The sequence below is a fragment of the Bos indicus x Bos taurus genome, chromosome 4, assembly GCF_003369695.1.
Source record: "Bos indicus x Bos taurus breed Angus x Brahman F1 hybrid chromosome 4, Bos_hybrid_MaternalHap_v2.0, whole genome shotgun sequence".
In the NCBI taxonomy this organism is placed as follows: Eukaryota; Metazoa; Chordata; class Mammalia; order Artiodactyla; family Bovidae; genus Bos; species Bos indicus x Bos taurus.
The window spans coordinates 20,336,748-20,364,162 of record NC_040079.1 but is presented as its reverse complement, the minus strand read 5'-3'; the positions used below and the strand labels follow the sequence as shown (position 1 = coordinate 20,364,162).

General features: G+C 37.1%; 1 protein-coding gene across 1 annotated transcript in view; it reads left to right on the top strand.

Annotated features, from left to right (window-relative positions):
- Positions 1–27,182, top strand: part of NUP205 (nucleoporin 205) — an 80,093-nt gene extending 52,911 nt beyond the window's left edge. The window contains exons 31-43 of the mRNA XM_027538906.1: positions 7,089–7,237; positions 8,182–8,373; positions 9,597–9,718; positions 11,252–11,390; positions 12,870–12,996; positions 17,190–17,266; positions 19,450–19,578; positions 19,797–19,923; positions 23,181–23,347; positions 24,915–25,038; positions 25,492–25,620; positions 26,199–26,272; positions 26,835–27,182. Of these exons, the coding sequence (XP_027394707.1) occupies positions 7,089–7,237; positions 8,182–8,373; positions 9,597–9,718; positions 11,252–11,390; positions 12,870–12,996; positions 17,190–17,266; positions 19,450–19,578; positions 19,797–19,923; positions 23,181–23,347; positions 24,915–25,038; positions 25,492–25,620; positions 26,199–26,272; positions 26,835–26,987 (1,709 nt within the window). The 3' untranslated portion in view covers positions 26,988–27,182. The remainder of the gene's footprint in view (positions 1–7,088; positions 7,238–8,181; positions 8,374–9,596; positions 9,719–11,251; positions 11,391–12,869; positions 12,997–17,189; positions 17,267–19,449; positions 19,579–19,796; positions 19,924–23,180; positions 23,348–24,914; positions 25,039–25,491; positions 25,621–26,198; positions 26,273–26,834) is intronic.
- Positions 27,183–27,415: the final 233 nt, after the last annotated feature.

The following is a 27,415-nucleotide window of genomic DNA, read 5'->3' as shown; positions in this document are numbered from 1 at the left end:
TCCTGCTCATTCTGGTCCCATTAACAGTACATGTCTTTTAAAATAGCTGTCATTCCGCAGTATAGAAGTCAAGGCAGTTCAGTCGCTCAGTCGTGTCCGAGTCTTTGTGACCACATGGACTGCAGCACGCCAGGCCTCCTTGTCCATCACCAACTCCCAGAGTTTACTCAAACTCATGTCCATTGAGTCAGTGATACCATCCAACCATCTCATCCTCTGTTGCTCCCTTCTCCTCTCGCCTTCGATCTTTCCCAGCATCAGGGTCTTTTCCAGTGAGTCAGTTCTTCGCATCAGGTGGCCAAAGAACTGGACTTTCAACTTCAGCATCAGTCCTTCCAATGAATATTCAGGACTGGTTTCCTTTAGGATGGACTGGTTGGAACTCCTTACAGTCCAAGGGACTCTCAAGAGTCTTCTCCAACACCACAGTTCAAAAGCATCAATTCTTTTCTTTATAGTCCAACTCTCACATCCATACATGACTACTGGAAAAACCATATGCTATCTAGATTGGTCATAGCTTTTTCTTTCAAGGAGCAAGCATCTTTTAATTTCATGTCTGCAGTCACCATCTGCAGTGATTTTGGAGCCCCAAAAAATAAAGTCTCACTGTTTCCCCATCTATTTGCCATGAAGTGGTGGGACCAGATGACATGATCTTAGTTTTCTGAATGTTGAGTTTTAAGCCAACTTTTTCACTCTCCTCTTTCACTTTCATCAAGAGGCTCTTTAGTTTAGTTTAGTATAGAAGTAACATTTAATCATTTGCCTCATTCATAAGTAGTTAAATTGTTTCTAATTTTTTACTATTACAAAAATGCTGCATCAAATATTCTTTTATATGACTATATATTTCTCAAGAAGGATACTTTATAGTGGAATTTGCATGTGAAAGAGGATGTGCATTTTTTTATTTCAACAGATTCTACCGAATGGCTTTCTACCAGTTTAAACTCTCATCAATAGTATACATAAGTCTTTTTGTACTTAATGTGAAGGTTTTCTTGAGTAAATGTCACAGAGCTGAGTTTCTTGCTCAGAAGGTCTACGTATTTAAAATAACGATAGAGGCTTTGTAAACTGTAGTTAGAGTGTGTGTGTGTGTGTATTTTTTTCTTTTTTGACCATGCTGTTCACTTGTGGCATCTTAGTCCCCTGACCAGGGGTTGAACCTGGGCCCTTCACAGTGAGAGCATGGAGTCCTAACCACTAGACCACCACAGAATTCCCATATAATTAGCATTTTAAAATAAGAGTAATTATATATATTCTTTGATTGCCATGTTTGGAAAATGTTTTTAACTGTTCAAAAGATTTAATACTCTGCCAGACTTAACACTGATATTTAAGAACTTGTCATAGGCACCTTCTTATAACCTTCATAAGTATTTGTTTTATATACAGATTCTTAAAAACACTTATATTCTTATACACTCTGTGTATAAGACTCAGATTATCTCATATTATTCTTTACTGGCTATATTTTTTGTATAATATCCTTAGAAGGTAGTAATAGCCAGATCATGCATTTATGGGAATGTCCTACTGGCATAAATGATGCACAAAAGTAGTTTTAGGTCATTAAAAATAATACTTCAGAGAAAGTTTTTAAACAAATAGGAGCTTTTTAAGAGCGATAATCTGCCAGCATACCTCCCCCATTTTCCTCTTGATTTACAAAAATTTTAGCATTGGATTTAGTTGAATTGGCAAAAATCATCACATAACCACTAGGTGGAGCTTTATAACATGCTTTATAAGAAGTTATTACCAAGATGTGGTAAAAGCAATGTGACCATAAAAGAAAATTCTCCTTTGTTTTTAATTTTCAAATGATCTGTTTTTGGAGCAGTTTTATCCCTTAATTAGTTTTTTTCTTAGTCATAATTACTGCTTATTTTGACTTGTTTTAGGTAGCAAAGTATTTTCTAGATACTAGTATTTTTAATTTTCAAGTTAGAAATACTAAATTTAAAAACTCTTACTGAGCACATATTGTTGTGCAAGACACTGTACATACCTTCTGTTGTTTTAAAACCAAAAGTGAATTTTAATGTTTACATACTTAATTTTTCATACCACTTTTACTTTATTTTTACATAACCATATATATTGAATACTGGGCAGCCATTTTCCCTGTTTGGTAAAATAGGAATCTGACTTAGAGAGGTTAAGTGACTTGGTTGTATGTGACATCTGAGAATTAGAATTCAGTTTTCTCAATTTGTAACAGAATTCTTCTGACCTTGGAACATCACATCTTCATCTTTTTATTTTATCTTTTTGTAATCTGTAGTTTTTCCTTACTGTAATTTGGTAGAAAATGTCACCAGTATATTTGTAACTTATTTCATGCGTGACTAATTTCTAATAAGTGAAGTGAAGTCGCTCAGTTGTGCCCGACTCTTTGCGACCCCATGGATAGTAGCCTGCACCAAGCTCCTCCATCCATAGGATTTTCAAGGCAAAAGTACTGGAGTGGGTTGCAATTTCTTTCTCCAGGGAATCTTCCCAACCCAGGGATCCAACCCAGGTCTCTCACATTGTAGACAGACACTTTACCGTCTGAGCCACCAGGGAAGTCTAATAAGTAAAGGGCATCTACAAATCAATAACCCAACAGAAAAATGAGCAGAAGATATGAGCAGACTGTTTAAGGAAAAGGAAATTCAAATGTCTCTTAAACATACAGTTAATTTTTTGAAAATCCTTATGGGTGGATCCTATCGCCTTGAGCTGGCAATGCTGTGTATCTGGGGAGAAACCAAAGAATATGTCTTTTGACAAAATTATTTGGAGAATCTTATGTGTTTCCCTAATTAAGAACAGTGTAGTTGAAATCTGACATTTCTTTTGCATATGTAATTCCTGATAGCTATTATTGTCATAAATATCTCTCTCTATTCTTTTCACTTTTTATTTTCTCTCTTTTCTACCAGTGACCACTAGAAACAAAAGGTGGATAATCTGACCAGAGCTTAAATGTTTAATATGAACCACAATTATTATATTCTTGATTTCTTTATTGAACTGTTTCTTAAACTCTAGTATTGTAAAAACATTTCACATTTAAAAATAGATTGATAATGACAAAGATATATATTTTCAGCATATTTTTAATGAGATTAATGTTTTCACTAAAAGTTGATAAAGCCAACCTATAAAGTTATGTTAACACCTCAGTGTGGAGGTGCATCCTCTTTAATTTCTGAGATTAGCCCTGTTTGACTGTTTTGTTCTAATTTCCGTAAAATGGATTTTATTGCTTTTAAACCAGATTCGTTTTTAACTTTTTATTCTCTAGGAGCTTATCATTCAACTTTAATTTGTAATTGATTGATGAGCTGTATGGAAGATGTCAGTTTGAATTCTTTATTTTAAAATTATTGTTGCAATTTTAAGTAGTTTTATTATGTTTTTCTCATATGTTCTATTTTCTTCTAAATTGGCTTTTCTTTTTCTTTAGTTTTGACAAGTTGATAGTATTCAGTAAATAAGAATGAGAAATTATAGTAAGAATGATGAATTTTCTGCTCTGCTCATAATTCTTTTGGGCTATTGTGACTTTTGATAAGAATTTTCTTGTTCTTTGTTTATGAAATTATAGTATCCAGTCATCTTTTTAAAGGAGACTAGAAAAGATGATCTATTGCTGTTACTAAAGTTTTGAGAATCGTACTGTGAGATTTTCAGTTTTTATGGTCTAGGTGTTAATATGATCTAGAATCATAGTTTAAGTACACCTGTGATTTTGGTCATGAAGTGGTGCGACTGAAAGGATTTCATAGAGAATCTTGCCTGTTGTTGACTCTGTTCTCTTGAATCCAACTCCAATAAGTGACTTAAAAATACCAACTACAGCTGGTGTGTAGTAGGTGCAAACTTTTTGCTTGATGTGAATTTAGATGTACATTTCTCACCACTCCTTTTGTTTTACAACTTGAGTCAGATCTTAGGACCTTAGAACCTGACTGAAAATAATCAGGTATTTAAAAAATAGCATCTAGCTTTTCTTTTTTATTTAAAAATAAATGTTGATTGAAGGAAATTTAGGACATACTAATAAGTGAAAGGAAGAGAAAAGTCACACACTCCACCCTTCTAAGATAGCTATCAGGACATTTTGGTTATAGCCAACTATCTTTTTGTATTGATTTATTTGTATCTTCCTTTTTCTTTCTACTTAGTATATTATGAGCTTTTCCCCTCTCGTTTAATAACATTTTAATGCCTCTATGGATTTTGCCACTTATGGATATTTAGCAAATGCCCTACCCATTTTTAGACCCTTAGCTTATTTCTAGTTTTCACAATACAAACAAAAATTAGTAATCATTTGGTGGTTTATTATTTTAAGTTGTTCCAGAAAGCATGAATTGGGTTCTTGCTTTCATAAAATCTTATATCCTAGTAGAAATGGCAGTATATGTGCTTATATATATGTTTAAGTATATGTGCTTATATATATAAGTTTAAGGCTTAACAATAAGCTTTAAATTGGATGATATAGAGTGGATGCCTGCAAACTTTTTCTGTAAAGGGCCAGATAGTAACAATTTTAGGCTTTGCAAGCCATGTGCTCTCTGCTGCAACTCCTTAACTCTGCCATTATAGTGCAAAAGCAGCCAGAGACATATGCTATGTTACATTGAAATTTTATTTACAAAAACAGGTGGGAGATCACATTTCGCCCACCAGCCTTAGTTTGCCAACCCCAATTATAAATTACAAGTTTTATAGGATTTAAAAGGAGAAAGGAAATGAAGGATTTTGCTGGACTTTTCTGGTCAGGTTGCATTTACATAAGAATAAATGGGGGGCTTTTCAGTGAGGCCCAGACTAGGAGGGAGTAAAGAATCAGGCCATAAGCAGGGGAGAGGGTTGATAGCAAATTAAGCCAATTTGAGATGATGGGACTGTATTATTAATGACCTTGGAAATGAAAGTATAGTGTTAGAGCTAGTAGAATGAAGCAATAGACATTTAACATTTTTGAGTAACTTGATAAGTTCGTAGTTTAGGAAAGTATGTGTGGCAGTGATTTATATGGTATGTTGGAAGAAGGGACAGATTGAGTAGAAGAAATCATTTTGGTGACTTCTAATGAATTAATTTATCTTCTTAAAAAATGAAGATTTTAAAGAAAGGGCTTCTTTTAAAAACTGTTTTCCATTATGATTTATCACAAGATATTGAATATAATTCTCTGGGTTATACAGTAGGACTTGTTGTTATCCATTCTATATATAATAGTTGGCATCTACTAATCTCAGATTCCCACTCCGTCCCTCCTCCTTGGCAACCACAAGTCTGTTACCCGTTTTAAAGAAAGAATTAGATTTTTCTTATTTCTAGGTAGTGCTGTCAATATTGGAACTCTGAGATCTGTTCACAGTTTGAAATCAAATATTTCTTGATACTTAACTGATCTTCTGTAATCCCTTGTTTTTCAGATTTCACTATGAGGCCCCAAGGTTCTTGCATGGGTTCCTCAGGGGTTTTGAGGAAGAATCTCTAGAGTGATATGCCAGCATCTCTTTACCCTCATTTCAATCATAATGTTTGAACTAAGGAATTCATGGCTAAAAAGCATTAAACCTGTAAAGCGGTGGCTTTCAGACTTGCCCAAATTCTCAACTCACATAATTTTGTGGCAGTTCTGTGTGTAGAACAGGAGAAGCCGTATCTCCTCAGACTAGGCTCCTGAGAACCCTTTCACCATGGAACTCCCCCCGAGGGCATCTGGTGGCCTCCCTGGAGCAGAGTTTCTAAACTTTCCTTTAATCTGTCGATCAGTCAATGATTAGTATTTGAGCTTCTACTTGTGTGCTAAGTAGACAAGACACAATCCCATTGTTAATAAGCTTGTGTTTGATGTGGTCAATGTGGGGAGACAGGGAATAAGCATGGAAATCCATCTCCCCCTCAAATAACGTTATTTTAGTAAATCTAGCAAATAAGTACTGTGGAGAAAATAAAATAGTACTGTGATATGTTGTGTGGGGGATGGGGGAGGAGGGAGTATTGGGTGTATTTGGGGAAGTGATATTGAATAGAGGCTGGGGTAGCCAAGCTACAATCTAGGGAAGAATATGGAGAACAGTTGGTGCAAAGATCCTGAGACTGAAGTAAGTGCTGAGTTTGAGGGACAGAATGGCTAGTGTGGTGGTAGTATGGAGGTGGAGAATGGAAGGAGGTGAAATAGAAAAGTAGATGGGACCAGATGACCTAAGGAAGTGACATGATTGAGAAGATTTATAATCTCATACCCTCCTTTGACACTATTGGACATGAAATATGACTAAAATAAAACTAAAGTAGTGGTGAAAATATTTTAGGGAAAAAATATTAAAACTCTGAAGATTTGCCTGCTGCAGACTTTATAGTGAAATATAGACCACATTGTGGCATTATTTTTCATGATTATGTCTGCTTTGTTTTATTCTCCATTCTGAGCACCCTGTCTTAAGAATTTTTCCTCAGTTTGAAAACTGATGCCATTATCCTAGTTGGGGAAAATCATAAGTTAGTTTCAGCTATATTGCTTTATATAGTATATTTATGAAACTTTTTTCTAAAAGATTTTCAGAAATCTATGTAAAGTTTATAATACTATCTTTAATTATCATTGTACCTTGAATTAAATTTAAGTTGTCTTCATAATGAGTATACATTTTCCTTTTTAGTAAGTATTTCAATTAAAAAGTATAAAAGAATAAAATATCTGCTTTTTGGAAGCAGATCTTTGTCTACTTTGTACCTGATCCTTTGTAGCCAAATTCTCATAGATCTCAATAAAAGATAAAACCAGATCAATTAGCAGAATAAATACAGGAATTGGTTCTCCTGGAGCCTCTGATTCATTTTGATTTCTTTAAGGATAGTTTCTCCTTTTCCTAATGCCATTGTTATCTTAGTGTATATGCATGGAATAATGCATTGTATTCTTGAAATTTACCTGCCCAGACTCATTGGTTGATGGGCCTTTGTGCGCAGGCATTAATGGAAATGTATAAGGTGTAATTATTCAGTTAGCAAGCTATTTTTTTGCTGGAGTGTTTTATATGTCTTCTTTTGTAACCCTTTAGCCAAGAAAACCATGTGGGAAAGGCTGACTGCCCCTGAAGATGTGTTTAGTAAATTACAGCGAGAAAACATAGCCATCATCGAGAGCTATGGTGCCGCCCTCATGGAAGTGGTCTGTCGAGATGCTTGTGATGGTCATGAGATTGGAAGGGTACAGTAATTCCTGCTCAGTATTGTACTTGGACAGATATTTTGACTTCGTATTAAGGCATAAGTTGGATCAGCTTTTCAAATGGATGTTATATACTAGGAATTATTTTCTGTAATATATTTTAGTGAATTTTCTTATTTACTCTAATTTGAAATTTATATTTTGTTTATTCATATGTTTCATTCACTTATATTAGTAATCCCTATTAGTTCAGACTGGGCCCTCAGAATAATCTTTTTGCTAATTTTGAGATTTGCCTTATACTGGTAGAAACAGCAGAGGTGCTGGTTAATAAAGATCCTTGAATAAGAGAATGGGGATAAATAGCTTTTATATTGAATATATCTTGTTCTTCTTTTTTGAGAAGTATTTACATTTATGTATCTTTAAAATATTATGTCATACTGGTGATAATATATTGAGAAGATAATTTCCTACTGGTGGAAAATCACATAGCATTTGAATCATGTAGTGTGCTCTTAATTATGTTAAAAACATAGTATCTGGGAAGAAATAGGCCAAAGTGGTCTTTATCAGTTAGTGTATTTTCCATATATTTTTTTGTTTGTTTGTTTGTTTTCTGTGTTTTCTATAATGAGCATGTAACACTTCATTGGGGAAAATGCTATTTTTAAAAATCAATTTCCTCCTTTCCTCCAACAAGTAATGTTTAGATTCTGTTAAAATATGTTTAATGCTATTATTTTAATGTGTTAGGTTTTGTTTCAGAAATGTAGCTTTACCCTGAACATTTTCCTTTTCTTAATACATCAAGATTCTGGATACATAGCTTTCAACTTCTCAAAAAAAAAAGGAGAGAGTTGTATTGCATGCAACAGTTCTCCTTCTAAGAAAACTTCTAAACATTTCCAGGTAAAGGGAGTTACTGTTGTTGACTTGGTAGCCATCTCCACATTTTGGACTTTGATTTTTTCTTCCTTCAGATGCTGGCGCTGGCTCTCCTTGATCGAATTGTCTCCGTGGATAAGCAGCAGCAGTGGCTCCTGTATCTGTCTAACAGTGGCTATCTGAAGGTGCTTGTGGACAGCTTGGTAGAAGATGACCGTACTTTGCAGAGCTTACTCACTCCACAGCCTCCCCTTTTAAAAGCCCTATATACTTATGAATCCAAAATGGTAAGGCTTTGTGTTCACTTGAGGTTAGATCAACAGGTCATTTCCTGTTGAGGTTAAAGCTATATTAAAGAAAATGAACATGGCCTATGTTTCTAATATTTTTATCATACCTGCCATAATCATTTCTGAGGAGTTTTAAATTTGGGTACATGTGCTAGGAATGCATCTTCTGAGCGTGCGGAGCTGAGCTGAAACGGTCCTATGAAGGCTGGCTGGGTGCTGAGACTGCTGCTCACTCACTCCTGTTGCTGGTGATGCCAGATCCGTGTGACACTCAGTGCTCCCTGAGGAGGAGAGTGAGCATGCATGACCTTCCCGAAGAAAGTCAGCCTGTGCCGGTTGCCTGAGGAAGTTCCACTGTAGATGTGCTGGCTCTACTTTAAGCACAGGATTTTTCACTCTAGTATATATATTTAATTTCCTTTCCTCCAAATCTTGTTTTAATTTCTGTTTCCTCCTGCTTAAAAATACCATGAATGTCACAATAAGAGAAGCACTAAAATCTTAGATTCTTCATTAATTCTGTTTTCCCTCCCTCCTTCATTTATTCAACAGTTATTTGTTAAATATCTGTTACATGCCAGGTATTACGTGAGGTAGTAGAGATATAGCTGTGAGCAAAACAGTCTTTCCTGCCCTGCATAAGCCCATGTGATGATTTTACTTGAATGCGTAACCCATGCAAGGCCTGTGTGGCACTTCAGATATGCTGTACCGTTTATTCCTCATGAAGATTCTGTGGTGAAAGTGAAAGTCGCTTGTTCATGCTCAACTGTTCGTAACCCCGTGGACTATACAGTCCATAGAATTCTCCAGGCCAGAATACTGGAGTGGGTAGCCTTTCCCTTCTCCAGGGGATCTTCCCAACCCAGGGATCGAACCCAGGTCTCCTGCATTGCAGGCAGATTCTTTACTAGCTGAGCCACAAGGGAAGCCATAGAGGTATAATGTGCCCCTTCCTAGCTAGTCACCAATGATTACAGATTAGAAATGTGCTATGGTGGGGTGGTCCAGTGGTTAAGAGTTTCCCTTCTAGTGCAGGGGGTGCGGGGAACTAAGATCCCACATGCCTCAGGGTGTGGCCAAGAATTAAATAAAAACAACATTGTAAATCAACTATACTTCAACTTAAAGAAGAAATGTGCTATGAGAAAGCCTCGTTTTTAAATGAGACCCGTGACTGCGATCTCTGTACTGATGAATTTTGTTCTGTAACTTCTTAGGCATTTCTCACAAGAGTGGCCAAGATTCAGCAGGGTGCTTTAGAGCTGCTGAGGTCTGGCGTGATTGTGAGGCTGGCACAGTGCCAAGTCTATGACATGCGCCCAGAAATGGACCCACAGGGGTAAGTGTCTGTATCATTTGGCTTTTTTTAAATTACCAGTAAAGGTTTATTAAGGAAAAAGATTTTCAAACATAATTTTGCCCTTTATAATTCTGTTTGAGCAGTACTCTCATCTTGATGGTTTTGTTTGGTCATACCCCCCCTGCCATTTGATGCTAATAAATGAAAGTTGCTAGTCAGGGTAAAAGTGAGTAGAGACATTTCTGCGTGCTCAGTCGTGTCTGACTCTTTGTGACGCCATAGGCTATAGCCCCCAGGCTCCTCTGTCCATGGGATTCCCCAGGCAAGAATACTGGAGTGGGTTTCCATGCACTCCTCCAGGGGATATTCCTGACCCAAGGATTGAACATGTGTATCTTACATTCCTGACAGGCAGCTTCTTTACCACTAGCACCGCCTGGGAGGCGAGTGCTTTTTATTTTAGAGCAGTGATATAAGAGGAAGATGGGAGAGCATTTTGTTAGTAGATGTTACTTTTCCAAACTTGATTGTTCTGTTTAGTGCAAGTACATATTTTCCATTATACTGTCTTTTAAAGTCCTGTAATGAAATTATAATTTGTGGTGGATTTTCTTTTCTTGATGACTTGAGTAATATTTTATGTTTTTCTCATTTTAACATTTTGCCAACTGCTTGCTAATTTGAAAGCTTCAAACGAAATTATTTTAAGTTCCAAACTAGCAGATTTCTCAGTTGAGTTTGAATGTGGATGTTTTTCTTTTTTGTCTACGTGGCTCTGACATTGTTAAGCCTATATGTAGCCTACCTGCCTACTATCAAATAACATTATTTCAGTTTTAGTAATTTGCTTCAAAAGATCCATTGCCAAATTGCATGTTTTGAGTTTTTCAGGTTTAGCTATAGACATATTTTACTTTGAGAAAAATTAACATCACTTTCTGAAGTTTTAAACATGCGAGTTTTTACTTTCAACTTAGGTGAAGGGGATTAAGTTATTTATATTCCTCCCTTCATGATGTGTTATTATTGCCCATCTTTGGAAAGCCTTTCTGTTATCTCTTTTTATTTCCATATTCTGCTTTCATTCCCTTCTCAACAGGCAATCATTTTATTTGGTCCAAAAATTTAAATAAAATATTCACAGTAAGCAAATAGTTTATTAATACAGTGGTTCTGAGACCTAAACTTAAAGGTTAAGTTATTTTACAACCTCATTTTAGGTTTTAAAATCTTGTTTTATTTTATATAATAGACAATGTAGATTCCTTTTTGGCTTTGTGTACATGAGGGAAATTTGGAGAAAGCAACTTTTGTTTCTGTTTCTCTATGGCTTAAGGGAACATTTAGAGTAGAATAAGTACGTTTGGGGAATTTTGTCTTCTTTACTAAGATTTTTTTCAAGATTCACATAACTGTCTTCACTGTACATGTGGGATACAGAGTCCTCGTTAGTAGCGTCGCATCTTAATCAGTCGCCTGTGGTTATTTGCCGTGGGGGTGGTCAGGGACTGTTGGGATGTGCCGTAACTCTTGGACTGTTGCTGTCTCCTTGTCGACTGGGTGTGAATCAAGCGTGTTTGGCATGAGAGACCCCCCAGTGTTCATCCCTACTCCAGGAGACCGATACCGCCAGATTCTCCTTCCAGCCCTTCGCTTGTGCCAGGTCATCCTTACGTCCAGCATGGCTCAGCACTTGCAGGCAGCAGGGCAGGTAAGAGGAACCTTAGTGCAGAAATCATCAGGTACAAAACCTTTATTTTACAAATGCAGAAGATGGACAGCTCACATAGATTTCCTTAGGCCCATGTACTTTGCTCTGAACTTCAGCTAATTAATAGAATAGTGAGATGGGAAGCAAGGGATCTAAATCAGTTGTTTTATAGAAGGAAGCAGTTACTGTGATAGAAATAAACTGATTTCTAAAATGTAATTTAACCGCGTATTTATTAGTGAATGCTGTACACTTTATTAGGCCTTAGAGAAAATACAAAAGATAGATGGTATCGCTACATTTAGTTGTGATATTATTTTCAGTGCTTTCCAGGGAAATCTTCAAAAATATGTTTCTTTATTTCTTTAATAATGTAATATACAATTTAGCCTTTCGCTAGTTAATTAGGCTTATCATTCATGAATCTGCCATTTTTTATTGTATTGCTCTGTTCTTATGATACTCTCAGAAACTGTGTCCTAATAATTTATGGTGATTTTATCTGCTTTCCCTGCCATCAGTCTTTAGGCTTGCCTCACCAAGATAGAATGCTGCTGTTTCTAGTGCGGCACCTGATTTTATACAGCATTGGTCTTGGTGACATTCTATCCCTTTCATATGTGGCCTTTGAATTAGTTCTTTAACATGCAAAGACTCTGCCTTCTACTTTATTGAGATTAATATTTTTTAGTAGATGTGAAATAAGACCAGACTTAACCTGAGCATAGCATAATTACCCGAATAGCTTCTTTAAAAAATACAGATTACTGAGTTGCATGTCCAGCAATGATGGGCTGAGGCCAGGAATCTATATTGAAAAAATAAAGGGGCACAATTCCTGAGAGATTCAAATGTTCAACCTGTTGTGGTGTAGTCCCTGCCTTTGAGGCATCTGTAATATAGTTGAGAAGATGTTTGGGTGTGAAAAAGAGTAGAGTCCTCTGTTATGGGACACTGTTAAACGCTAAGCTGGAAGGGCAGAGTTTGGAGGTCAAGGTTTGTATCGCCTTTATTTTCACCATATCAAAAGGAGAGTTAGACAAAAGCTTTTATGTGATTGTTCCCGTATCACACTAGTCAGACTTTCATAGAGCCAGCTTGAATTCAGAAAGTCGTTTTTATACACATTCATTTTAAATTCATGTTCTAGATCCATTTAGACAAAAATTTTAAAATAAAGTACGGGTCAGATAATGGTTTTTATGCAGTCATTCCAATTTATTTTATACTCTTCTGCAATAGCTCTTAAGTGTATTAAATTTCTAAACTTGGAAATAATCCTTATCTTGAGCTTTCTTACGAATGTTGGCTTCTTGAAGAAATAAACTATGTAAATACAAAGGACAACTGTTTATCTAATATTCTTCATTACATTAAATTATTGCGTCAGTGTTATTAAACCGATGGATATAAATTTATAATATACTTTTCTACTCTTCCACCTCTGTTTTTTCCTTTCCCTCTCTTTTTCTTTGGTAGGTGTTGCAGTTTCTCATCTCTCATTCAGATACCATACAAGCAATTCTGCGCTGTCAGGACATTAGTGCAGGGTCTTTGCAGGAATTGGCTCTGCTGACGGGAATCATAAGTAAAGCAGCACTTCCTGGTGAGTTGATTATGTTGAATTTTTAAACAATGGCTTTATAGACATACACTTAGTAGAATGAGGTTGTTATTACTTTGCAGCTATATATGACTTATTTGAGATTGGAACTAACAAGGTTAACTACCTTTTGTGAAGTCATATGTTTGTAAAAATGGTTTATGGTCAGTATAAAAAATTCAGAAAGTTAAAGTAATTAACGCTCAAATCCCATTATCTAGAAATTGCCAAATGTTAACTTTCAGTAAGTAGCTTTTTAGCCAGTGTCCGATGTGTATGTGTGTATTGGTGGGTGAGGGGGCATGGTGGAAAGAAACAGACATATAGAGATAATATATGAAAATGGGATGCCTTTTGCATGCAGTTTTAGAAAGCAGCTATTTAATTTTACATAAACTTTACAGATGAAAAACTAGTTGAAGAGAAACTGAAGACATTGATGAATTCTAGACAGACTTTCCTTTAATACAGGTGTACAAGAGATGTTAGTTCCTACAAGAGATGTTAGTTCTTAAAAGATTGCTATGATTAAGAAAAGATTATGATAACTCAGTAAGATAATTTGGTCATTAAAAAAATTTGTTTTACTACGTATGAATTTTAGACAGAATCAACTAACTCCATGTGAAAGATTAAGTGTGAGTTATTTTATGCTTCTTCCCCCCTCACGTTATGTTTATTTATAGTTTTACTTTGTGAAGTAAATATAATTTTCATTCAGTTCTGGAACCATAATACCTTCAGCTATTTAATTTTACTTGTATATTTAACTGGATTCATAGAAATGCACCAGTTGTTTTTTTTTTCCTCTTACAACTTCACCATTTCTGAGTTCTTTCTTTTGATTTATCTCTTGGAATTTTTAACTTGTATTGAGGTCCTCTTCCCCAAGAAAAAATATATAATATTCCTTGAATTCTTTAATATTTACGAGCATCTGAAGATTGCCTTATTCTTGAATGACAGCATGGCCTAATATTAATGACAATAACTCATTTTTAAGCATATATATGCTGGGTAGTGTTTTAGACACTTAGCATGTTAATTGATATAATCATCACAACAGTCTTGAGAGTTAGAACCTTTATTATCCAGCTTTTACAGGTCAGGAAACTGAGGCACAGAGAGGTTCGCTTGTCCCAAGTCACACGGATAATGCTGTAGGGCTTTCCAGGAGCCGTGGCTTCTGAGCCTGTGTGCTTAACTACTCAGCTATTCTGCCTCCATTTTTACGTTGCTGTGGAGAAGTCTGAGGCCAACCCCTGATTCTGCCGCAATGACCCCAAGATTTTTTCCTCTCTGGACATTCCTCTGTGCCTGAACCCTTTATGTTGGGCGGAAGAGTTTGGCAGGGTTGAGTGCAGTGTTTATTAAGGTACTCAGAGCCTGTGCTCATTCTGAGGAGATCCCAGGGTCAACTCTACCTCACCTTGTCGTGTTTTAGTCCTGTGTGCTTATTATGGTCATTTCCCCAGTTCATTCCGGTGGCCTTGAATGATGCCAAGACAGGCCAGCCTACTTGCCTTTACTGTGGTCCCATAGTGCTGTATAGTGGTTCTCTTCCTAATGGCTTTTACTTGGATTTCTCCTGATTACTTAATTTACATCATCAGTCTAATATGCTTCTTTGTAAATTGCAAGAGTTTGTTGGCTTACCCTCTTTCCTCCGTACTGCTTCTGAGGGCTGGGATGAGGGTCATGTGATGAATCATGTTACTTATTCCCCTGGAATTTTTTCAATCTTTTTTTTTCCCTTAACCACCACCATTCTTCAGTATTTGTGGTATACGGTGGCGCCTTTCCTTTTTTGGTGAATTTCATTTATTCGTAGGTTGGTTGTAGAAGGGACATTCTGTGATTCTACTTCATTCTGCCATCTTAATCCAGAAGCCATGAGCCTTTTATCAGATACTCTGGCAAGGTGATTTTTTTGATGAATTTCCTTTCATTGGTTTTTAAAAATACTTGAAACATTCTGAATTTTGCATTTGACCCTGTCACCATATTAAAATTACATTCAGAAAAGCCCATTTGACCCTGTCACCATATTAAAATTACATTCAGAAAAGCTCAACGTATTTTAACATGCTCATGATAAATTCAAACAAATAAAATAGAGTAAAAGCACTCTGACATAGCAATCCCTGTTTCCTGAAAAGAACCGATTATCAATTTATACTTTATTTTTGTGGTGGTTTCTCTGTATGTGGTGTAAAAATTTTTTCCTCCCTACAAAATGAAATCATACTAGACACACTGCTCTATAACTCGCCCCCTGTGCCCATTATGTCTTGGTGAACTTTTTTCATCAGCATATATAGTTCCCACCTCATTCCTTAATTGGCAGAATAGTTTTCCAGTTCTGAGGTATTTATCCAAGCCTCTATGACATGTTGACTGTTTCCAGTCTTTTTAAAATTTTCAAATAGTGTGGCATTTAATAACTTTGTATGTATGTATTTACATATACATTTTTGTATATTTGAGCTGGTAGACTTGGTATATACTCTTTAAAATAATTTTAAAAGATAATGCCAAGTACCTCCTAATGTTTTGAAATCATTTTTGAAAAGAATTTATGTTCCTGTTACCCTACTCCCAGTTTAGCCCTTGGCTACATGCATGGTTTTGTATTATCCTACAATTTCATCCTATGTTTTTGTTTAAAATGCTAGCCCAGTACCAGATACGTTGTACCTTCTCAAGTACTTAGGAGGTTAATTTTTTATCTGTGACCCATGGATATTCTGTAAAGTGTTTTAGAGTTGAGGGGATACATATGGTCCACAGTACTGAGATGCTTTGTAGCAGAAGTCTTAAGAATCTGAGAATTGGACTTCCCCAGTGGTCCAGGGGTTAAAACTGTGTTTCCACTGCAGAGACACGGGTTTGATCCCTGGTTGGGGAAGTTCTGCACACCGCGTGGTGCAGTAAAAAAAAAAAAGAATCTAAAAATTGCTTGTCTTTAAATAGAGTCAGCAGGAGGAATGAAAGAACTGGGGAAGAGCAAGGCAGGTTGAAAAGATAAGAAAGGTTAAGGAGAAACAGGAAAAAGCCAAAGTGTTAAGTGCAAACTCTGACTCTCAAGAGGTTAAAATGGAAAAGGATGGCATAAGAATCAGAAGCAGCAAATGTAGAAAAAATATTTCAAGAATTTGATATTAATGAGGTTTTTGCTTGATTTTGCTTTGTTTTGGCATACAAGGGAGACCTGAACACATTTTCAAATAGTGAGGAAAAATCCTCTATGGCAGAGTAATGTTAGAAAATAATTAAATATAGTGATTTGGGAGCAGACTCCAAGTGGAGGTGGAGGATGGGAAGGGACTGGATCTGGTGGAGCAGTGGAGTGCAGGTGAGGTAACGTGACAGCACCTGCCAGATATGCGAGTGTCCTCTGTAGGTCTGTGACGGGCTTGGAAATCTAAAAAGGAGAGCTTGTCATTACGAGGAACAAAGGATAAGGTTCTGGGTTATGTGCTATGAAGAGTATGCTTGGAAGTAAGAAATGGGTTAAAAGGATTGTGAAAACACATAGAAAGTTAGGGTGGCTAGGACAGGGTCACCTGGGTTCTCTGTATGGCTGCAGTAATGGAACAAAGAAATAAACCAATGGGAATAATGGCCCATGGGTTTACTTGGAGGGCTCAGTAGAAATAAAGGAAATCCATGGTACTATAAAAGGTTGATCAGCTTAATTTAGGGATTTTGTAGTGGGCCCAAACTGAAAAATTGAATGGAAGCTTTTTTCTGTATGTGTAAGTTATACTTTGCTTAAGGGAAAAGGAAAAAAATCAAATGATGTATAGAAGAATTAAAAAAAAAAAAGGAATGCATTTCATTCTTAGTGTTTTGTATATTCTGAACTGTTTCATGAGAAAGTAATTAACTGTGGAGTTTAGAAAATTTTGTTTTATATTTATAAATAAAAAATAGGTTTTTTTCAAAAGACTTTTTAAAATGCACTTTTGAATCACTGATCCAATCTAGATTTATTTTGCATATGACTGAACGTGTGGTGGTTCAGTTAACAATCTGTAAAGTTGTAAGGTATTTCTCAAACCTCCTTCATGGCAGAGTCTGTGTCTATTCATGCATTAAAGAATGTGAAAGAGTAAAACTACTCTTCCTAGTTTTTTAATGTCTATATTTTGTCAATTACAAAACTACATTTAAAAACATTCTAAATTTTATAGGTATACTAAGTGAACTTGATGTTGATGTAAATGAAGGATCACTAATGGAGCTACAGGGACATATTGGAAGATTCCAGGTAGCTGATTCTTTACTTCTTTTTTATTTTCTAAATTAAAAAAAATTTTGATTCTTACATCTTTAAAGAGCAGTAGTAAAACTTATAATAAAATACAACAATCCTCTCTGATCCTTTTATAGCTTCCTTAATTTGGGTAAACCCAGCAATGGTTTTAATTGAATCTTTCATATCTCTAAATAATTTGCTTATGTTGCTACTATTTAATTTTCCAATTTTAAGAATCATCTATCAACCTTCCATCAAAGAGGATAAGAATTTTGATCTCTTTACTCCTATTCTTCCATATGATATGTGTATCTCTTATAACATGCCCCCACCCCCAACTCAACAAATCATATCATAATTTTGATTAGATTAACATTTAGTGTTATATTGTTATTACTGTGTAAATGTCATTTATAAATAAGCCATGGATGGACCATGTGTTACTTTTCTAAACATTATGTTTTCCTTAGAGTGAGTAAATGTTGTTTTTTTTTATTTGCTTGGTTTTTGTACTTCTGATTTATTCTCAAACTCTCTTCCAGTTGTGTAATCTCCTTTCAATATATTCAAACATAGTAGATAGCTTATTAATTCAGTATTTTATCACAGTCCTTCTGGGAGCCTCCTGGCCTGCTTTGATCTAGACATCTTCACTTTTGGGGGCCTCAGAAGAATTATATTTATATAGTAGAATTTATATTCCATTGTTTTTATACAGTAATTGTCATAACCATTCCTCTTTTCATGAACTGTTTTTCAAGTTTCCAAAAGAAAAATGCTGCCATCAGCTTTTTAGTGTATACATTTTTATGTAATATTACTGTTATCTCTGGGACCCAGGGTCTGTAAGTAGTACATTTTGAGTCACTGTCAGATAGCACTCCAGAAGGGCTTGTGTTGTCTGTAACCAGACCAAAATACTCTGGATTTTTTTTTTTTCCTCAGTCTTCTAATGTTTTTAATTGGTGGGGATGAAAAAATATTTTTGATGCATCTTTCATAAGGTGGCCTCTGGAAATGTGTTGCTGCATCTGTTTTATCTGTCAGCATAGCAAACAGCCAGTTGTAAGTTGTCAAAATAGATACAGCTGTTTTGACAAAATAAATTTATATTACAGTTTCCTTAGTCTGTTTTGCCTTATCCAAACTTACTCCAACATGAGTTTAAAGTAGATATTATATAACATGTAGGTATATATGTGTATATAGGTGTGTGTGTATATGTAATACCAGTGTTTAAACACATTTTTATTGTGCACTTAGTATGTGCGGTGGAGAAGGAATGGCAACCCACTCCAGTATTCTTGCCTGGAGAATCCCATGGATGGGGGATCCTGGTGGGCTACAGTCCATGGGGTCATAAGAGTCAGACACGACTGAGCGACTGAGCACATCCTGTGCGCAGAACACTATACTAAGCACTTTAAATATAATTCAGTGTCTCGGGTAATCCAAACAATAACTTCCAAGGTGAAAATTGCTATTATCACTCTAGAAATGTGAGCACAGAGGCTTGAAGAAGTTAAGTAACTAGTCCCAGGACAAATAGCAAAAAGTCATGTGCCTGCAATTGGAACCCACTTCTCTGATTTTGGACATATTGCAGTTTTGCAAAGCTTGTCCTTTCCTGCTGAGAACTGTAGGAACGATTGTATTCTCAGGTGAAAAGTACCAACATGTCAAACAAATGACCTTTGTATTTTATCTGCCAAGGTCACCTCTGTGTTCCCAACTCCTTGATGACATCTCCAGAAGAAGCCACAGGAGTCAGAGCCTTTAAATTTGAGCCTTAGTAGACAAAATGATCACGGATCTGCTTCTGTTCACCATCTCATTTTGCTTCTCAGTGTTTATTGATTGGTGTTTATTTAATGGGTGTCTACTAAGGAATTATTTGGTATGATACAAAAAATTGGGGGCAAACACTTAGACTTTAGTGAGTGTTAACTGCTAAAAAAAAATAATATTCTTTTAATGAGTTGTCTGCCAAGTAAATACATTTGCAAAAAGATGAATTTTAGTATTATTAACTTATAGTTGACATAGTTGGAAATCAGAAATCAGAAACATTAAGGAGGATTTAACTCTCCACTGAGCTGAGTTTTTTCTTTATCTCCCTCAAGAAAGGTCACTGACTTTAAACATATCCAGCTAGATGTGAACTTTTGTTCATTTTTTGTCTTTTCCTTCCTCAGCGCCAGTGCTTAGGACTACTAAGTCGCTTTGGTGGCTCCGACAAACTGCGTCAGTTTAAATGTCAAGATGATAATGTGGAGGGAGATAGAGTGAGCAGGAAAGATGAGATCGAACTGGCTGTGCAGCAGGTAAGAGGAGTGACAGTTATGTAACTATTCTTTAAGGTTTTAACGTTTCTGGAAATATTTGAGAAAAACAGTACATGTGGATAATTTTTAAATTGATTTGTAACTTTGTTGTAATTTTACAAATTGATCTTAATTTTTTTCTCCTTCACATCTGGATTTCCATGAGATGAGGCATTTGGGGAGCTGATATTTTTGTTACTGCTGTTCTCGCTTTGTAGATTTGTGCCAATGTCATGGAATATTGCCAATCACTCATGTTACAGAGTTCCCCTACCTTCCAGCATGCTGTGTGTCTGTTCACCCCTAGCCTTTCGGAAACCGTTAACAGAGATGGGCCCCGCCAAGGTGAGCTGCTTCTTTCTTTCTGTATTTGAGGAATTAAGTTGCTAGGATTATGAGAACCTCTAGTTGGCTCCAGTAAGGTGCACCTTTTTTTTTTTTTTTAACCAGTAATGAATGGGGAATTTTTAAATCGACTTCTTTAAGAAGAAGTTATAAGGAGTTACTGTTGTCAGACCTGTGGATACAGCTGGAGAGCTTGAAAGAATAGAGAAATTTAAGATTTTCTGAGAATGAATCTGGAAGAGCCATGTGGGGAGAGGATAGTTTTATATAGTGTGTGAGACCCCATAGAGTCTGGGATTGGAGACTAAGCTAGCTAGGTGAGAAGTGTGAAAATATTGCAGATAGTTTATATGTTAAATCATGTTAAACTGAATTTTTAGTATCTCAATTGGATTTTGTATGATACCAATGTATGGTATGTGCCATACCATAGCACAGTAAAATTTAGATACTTAGTAGGCTCATGTAGCCTATGATTTCCAAATGACCCAGTAGGGAAGGTTAGGAGTCTAAGGCAGGATTATGGATTGGTTAAAGCCATTTTCCATGGGACACTCAAAGGCCAAAAGCCCTTTTGGATCTTGGTGGTTGTATTGTGATGGACTGGTGGTAATTTCAAGAAACATTCTATCTGAGATTTCTGAGAATCATTTTAGGGTTTGTCTTACTCTGTTATAAATGTCCTAGGTAATGGAATTAAGAGAATTTTATTGAAGTATTATTTAAATACAACAGAGTTCACCCATCTTAGGTGGACTGTTTGAGTAATTTTTGTAATTTTATACAGTATGGAACTACTACCACAGCTAAAATATAGAATAATTCCCTCATCCTTTGACGTTTCTTCTTGTCCCTTTGCATTTGATTGTTTCCTTTGACCCTTTGGTCAAGGTGTCTATTATTTTGCCTTTTCCAGAATTTCATATAAATAGAATCATACAACATGTAGTCTTTTTTGTGTTTTGACATCTTTCATTTAGCTCAGTGTTTTTGAAATCCACTCATGTGTGTGTATTACTATTTTGTTCTTTTTATTTCTGGCTGGTATTCCATATGCATTTATCTATCCACTAGTTGATAGACATTTGGGTTATTTCTAGATGTTTCACTGTTGTGAATAATGCTGCTATGAATATTTGGATATAGATCTTAATGTGGACATATGTTTTCATACCCCTTGATCAGATGCCTAGGAATGCAATTGCTGGCTTGTGTGATACGTTTAACTAAGTAAGATGCTGCCATTCTGTTTTACAGAATGAGAATAATTTTGTATTTCCACCAGCCATGTAAAGAGTTCTGGTTGATCCACATCCTTGCCAGTGCTTGGTTTGTTGGTCTTTTTAAGTTTCAGCTGTTGGACATGGTGTGTTGTGATATCTCATTATGGTTTTAATTTGCATTTCCTTGATGACTAGTGATGAGCCTGTGTCCAGATCTAGTACCATTTGCTGAAAAGATTTATCTTTTTGTTTGATTACTTTGATACATTTTGTCAGAAATCAATTGACCACATAAATTTGGATTTATTTTTCTTCAGATTTTTTTAAGGACTAATAAGCATATTCTTTTCTGCCAATTCTAAGCATATAAATGGGTAGATATTCAGTAGGTTCTAGAATAGTTACAGAGATACAGTTTAACCTAGTGGTTAACCTAGGGTTAAGAGCACAGCCTGATGATGAACTGCCTGGATTTGAATCCCAGTTCTACAGGTGACTTAAGAAAAATGACCTAGCTCTTTGTGACTCAGTTTCTTTGTCTATAAAGTAGAAGTAATAACAAGGTCTCCTCTAGTGTATTATTGTAAGGATTAAATGTGTTAATAAGTATAAAGTGCTTTAGAACAGTGCCTGACAGCACGTCAGTGTTAGCTATTATTATTTTTATTATTGCTCTTGTATTGTTGTTATCCTCTAGTATATTTACTGTTCCTTGTGATCAAGGAACCCTTTCCTGTAGCACTTCTATTTCCTTGACCTCATTCTCTTTCCCGCAGAATCTATTTCTGTAATTAAATATCTCATGAGCCATCCTCATCTGATGTCTAAGTCTGGTGCCTCTGAATATTTTCTAGACTGGAGCAAATTATTGTATAAGAATTCCTGAAGAAATTTGAAATACGCTCAGCATTAGACCATCGTATTTGTGGATAGTTTCCTATCAAGTCGAGGTCTCACAAATGTTATCCGGGGACCAGCATACCTAATTTCACTAGGAGAAGGCTTTCTGTGATGACCTGTGTCATAAAGATTGTCACATCCTCACTGAAGACTGGGAAAGGAGACCTGGCAAATCAGATGAGTCTAGGCAAAATCCGTTGACAGAGGACTCTTCTTTTTCCCTCCATGTGAAGGTCTGTGAGATCCGACTTTGGAGCAAAGTTCAGGGAGATGGCAGTGAAGGAAGCACGTATAGATCTCTCCCTCAGTATTCATGGCAGTTGGGGCCATTAAACAAAGTTTGTCTCAAATTAAACTTGAAATTACTAAGGTGTTTCTCAAAGAAATCCCTTCGTTGCAAGAGGAAATTGCTTTATTTGTACCACACAGACCATGTCTAGAATAACGCTACTGCTCTCTAGCTTCTCTTCCCTCTACAGACAGTTTTTCCAGCATCACATTGTTCCTTTCCACCTTCTTCAGAAAGTGGTCACGTAAAAGGCAGATCGTTTTGTTTTGCTAGCCAAATGGAACTATTGTGGTGGAAGAATTAAACTTTAAAAATTCTGTTATCTGTTTTTTAGCTATGAGTTAGTATTCTACTTGTCTGTTTGGAAGAATGATTTTGAGCTGGGAACTCAGCAACCAGAAAGATGCAGACTGGAAATGAATTCATATAAGTAAAGCCATAGGGTGAAGCAGGACTTACTCACCTGGGGTCAGGAAACTGTAAGCTGTATCTGTGCATACGGGGTGGTGGGCTGGTAGAGAGATGGGTGTATAGGCATATAGCTTCCATAGAGTTCTCAAAGAGGTCTTCACCCAGTAAAGGGTAAGCTTTCTCAGTGTCCATCAGCCAGACTTACTTATTGTCTCAAGGCTCTAGCCTTATGTACCTACCTCATTACAGTAGCTCTTAACCACACCTTTGAGCTGTTAGTGGTGTTTAAAAGTAGTCCTGGATTGTTTTTAATAATAGTTTACATGCCTTTAAATTCCTGGGCTTTCCTTTTTTTAAAAAAACAGGTCATTTGAAATTCATATAAAATGGCTGTAGGTAGAACATTGGTTTTTTTTTCTTATCAACTCCATTAGATACCCAAGTGCCAGTGGTTCCATACTGGCACCTGCCTGGTTTGGGCATTATCGTTTACCTGCTGAGACAGAGCGCTAATGATTTCTTCAGCTATTACGACAGTCATCGACGGAGTGTCAACAAGCTACAGAACGTCGAGCAGCTTCCCCCAGATGAGATAAAAGAGGTATGAATCTTAATAATGGGCAATGGAGACGTCTGAGAAACCAGTGCTTTACCTGATAAGGCAGGGGACCAGTGTCAGACTGATAAGATGATGCATACAGTGAGACAAAAGGAACTCCAATGACTCTTCTGTGGTGGCTTGAAGAAGAGTCCCTCACCTAAGTACCACACTTCATAAGTGTAGAAACTTGACTGAGTGACTGAAAGTTGCACCTGTTCAAGAAAACCACCTGCTTTTCTCAGTAGAAAGGCAGTTGGCCTTTGAATAAAGAGTTTGGTAATTTATACTATAAACATCTGTGCTGAGAAACTTAGGTTTCTATTGCAGATGCTTTTTCAGTTAGAAGTGATCTCCTTAGGTAAGATGTCTCTGTCCCTCCCACAACTTCAGTATCTGTTAAGTGAATTTTTCAGACAAATGGAATGGCCTGTCAGACTTGACCCCTTCTCTCAATGACCCAGAACCATTCCCTGGCACTTGCTGTAACTGCAGAGGCTGCGTTACTGAGCTTGCGCCCTAAGCAGCCCACCTTCTTTCCACTTGGCACAGCTGAACTGTAGAACGCCCTGCGGCCAGTACTGAGGCCTCCTGGCGGCCTGTGTGGCAGCCTGGTTATTGATCCACTTTGCCATTCCTGGCTCACACCAGCTTTTCCAAATTATAGCATGTCGCCCTCTGGACTAGTCAGAGCCCACTCCCTCGTTGCATCCTTCTGATAACTCTAGGGAACATCAGAGTTCATGATGTGCCCAGCCCTGAGCTCTACGTGCCACCTGAATACATGAGGCAGATATTGTTGCTCCTCCTCTTTCTGAGATGAGGAAACTGAGGCACTGAGAGAGGGTTTACTCAGAGCCACACAACCAGCAAGTACAGGTGGGGGCAGGTGTTACTGAGTGGGCTCAGGTGATCTCCGAAGTTGAGTGGTTTACCTCCAGCAGCCCTTCCCCTTCGTGTGTGGCTTACGGGTGACGCTGGCACTCGCAGGAGCTACAGTGTCACAGTAGAGCACGTGGCACTTCCCCAGACCCCCGCAGCACGCCTGGCGCCACACCCAGGGTCTGCAGTTAAATTGACCTGTTGTGCTTGCAGGTATGCCAGATGGGAGAGGGACCAGGGGAGTTTCTGGCTTATGATCGTACATTTGTTACACTCTACAAGTCTCATTTGTAGTTTCTTCAGAAGATACCTGACGGGTGTTACAGATATTCTCCACGGCAGTGTGGCATTTACTGCCTGAAAATGCACTGTTTCGTTTTGTTTTAATTTGACAGGAAATTCAGGGTTGGTTGGCCCATCAACAGATTGGAAACATCTATTTGAGGGACTGGACTTTTTCAAAAAGCCACAGATGAACATTCATTTATGAATTCAACTGCTTCTTTGGCTCTTGTTTTTTAAATTACTAGCTTCCTAACTAGATGCTAAACTCTTGTCAAGGATGTTTAAATCCACTTGAATGTTTTTCACAGTACTTATCACAAATGACTGCTTATAATAGATTTTCATTAAATTTTTTTTACAATATGTGTCATTCTTAATACTGTGTTTGATTTTTTTTTTTAAGTTGTGTCAGTCAGTGATGCCTGCTGGTGTTGATAAAATCTCCACTGCCCAGAAATATGTTCTAGCAAGACGGCGTTTGGTGAAGCTGATCAACAATCGAGCTAAACTGCTTTCCCTTTGTTCTTGTATCCTTAATGCAGTCATCGAGACTGCAGGGTGCTTGAAGGGTGACCTCTAAGGGAATCTTCAAATGTAGGAACTCTTATTCTCACATTATTTGGGTATCAGAACCAAATGGAAAGGGACATAATTACTATTATTGTTTTCTAGTTAAATGCCTGACATATTTCTAAATGGAAAAATTTTTCTTACTCTTTAGAATAACTAGTAATACTCATAATATATGCAGATACTTCGTGTCTAGACAGGAGATAAGGACACTGAAGGCTCTGCTAGCACTGCACCCCAGGGCCTGATCTCCTTCCTCTCAGCACAGCTTGCTGCTTTCTGGAGAGACCTTACAACCAGCTTGTTAGACTGAAGCTGTGGGTACATCACTGAATGGTGCAGTCTCAGAAACTGGTTTGTAAAGTCATGTGATGAGATTGTTTTCCTTGAATCTGGCCTCTCCGCTGTAGTCATCATAGAGACCTGCCTGTTTATTCTCTGGCGCCATCTGGAGTACTACTTGTTACACTGCACACCCACCGATTCTCAGGATTCCTTATTTGCCTCCAGGTCCTTATTTAAAAGCAGAAGGCTACAAGGTAAACTGTATTCTGAAAATTAGTGAACCACGGATTCACTACAGAACCACGGAGCCTACACATTTTAGCACCTTGAAAATCTAGTTATACTCAACCGACTTTTGACTGTTCTGGTTACAAAGCATGTACTAGGTAACTACTTAGTTACTTGGCATAGCTAGTTTTTGTATTTCCCTCCTGTCCATGGGAAATTGTGCAGAGCACAAGAGCATCTTAGAGGCTGTCTTCAGTTGCTCCTCAGCTTCTCTCGTGGCTGACACAGGTCCAGAGTCCTCTGGTCCAGAGGAGTGGAAATGGGTCAGCCTTGGCCACACTGCTCATTGCTAAAAGGGATCTTTTGTGACTAATGAGCATGTATTGGATCCCTTAAGTGGCAGGAACCAGAAGGAAAGCTTGAGAACCCTGTCTTGGAACGTCGAAATGCTTCCTAGGGGCTTCCATTTACTGAAAGCTAAAAGAGAGTCCTCAGCTTTGACCCATGCTGGTCACAGACACTGTGGTTCACTGTCATTGGGTTCTTCTCTTCTGTGGAGGAGACACAGCTGCAAACCTAGTTTGACTGTGTCTTTTATCTCTAGATTCCTTCGCTTCGGAAAGCAATCTGGATTTTAGAAGTGGGCTAACTACAGTGAGCCAGCATGATATAGACCAGGTAACGTTCTGTGCTCATACTCTTGTTCTTTTTTTGCAAGTACAAAGGGAAAGCCTGGTATGTGAGTAAGATAATAGTTTTCACAGTTGCATGCAAAGACCTGATTTGAATTCTGGAATAGCAACCTAATGGCTCTGTGACTCAGAGCAACTTTCTTAGCCTCTGAGCCTCCATTTCCTCAGCTCAGAAATGGAAATGATAATTCAACCTTGAAGTGTTTTGTCAGAATTAAATGAGGCCTTCATGTGTGAGATGCCAGGGTAGTGCCTAGAAAGTAGTTAAGAGTTCAGTAATTAATAGGCGTTATGGTCTGGAAACTCCATATATCAACAGTTAACTGCAATTCAAAGCAATTCTAAAACTGTATGTACTTAAACAAGAAGGAAAAATGTTACTATTATACCAATAAACTTCAGGGTGGAAAATGTGAATGTTGAGTTAATTTGGCATCTGAGAAAGGATCACATTACAAAAATTCAAAGGTATTTTAAATAGGAAGACAAAGAATAAAAGGAATATTTGAGACTTCTTGATCATGAAATGTCACCTGTGTTATCTCTAGCTTCTGGCTGACGCTATCAGTGCTTTTGGAGAATCACTACAGAAGAAACTTCTGGACATTGAAGGATTGTATTCAAAAGTGCGATCTCGCTATAGTTTCATACAAGCTCTCGTCAGACGCATCCGAGGCCTGCTGAGGATATCACGGAACTGAGAGCCTGTGCTTATACTCTTCTGAGGAAGAGACAAATTGGGGAAAACTGTCTCCTTTTTATAGTTTCCTTCTAAATTATGACCAGAAGATATTTTGCTATTTCTTTCTTTATATATGGACTTCTTTTCTGTAAACTTCTTTGCCTGGTGCCGTGCTCACTAGTTTAAAAAAAAAAACTTTTTAAAAAAACAAACACGTGGTCAGTCTCTTGAAATTTTATCTCGAAAATGGTCAGCATTATCAGGAATTCAACAAACAGTCCTTCCCCAGTGCTGGTTTTTCCCAGGGGTATTATTCTGAATGCCAGATTAAAGGCATAGCCTGAAAAACGTCTATTTTTTCTTCCTTTGTAGCTGTATTACACGTTTTATGATAGTGCTTTTTTAATAGAAAAGTATACTTAATACAGTGTGTTACAGAAATGTCTC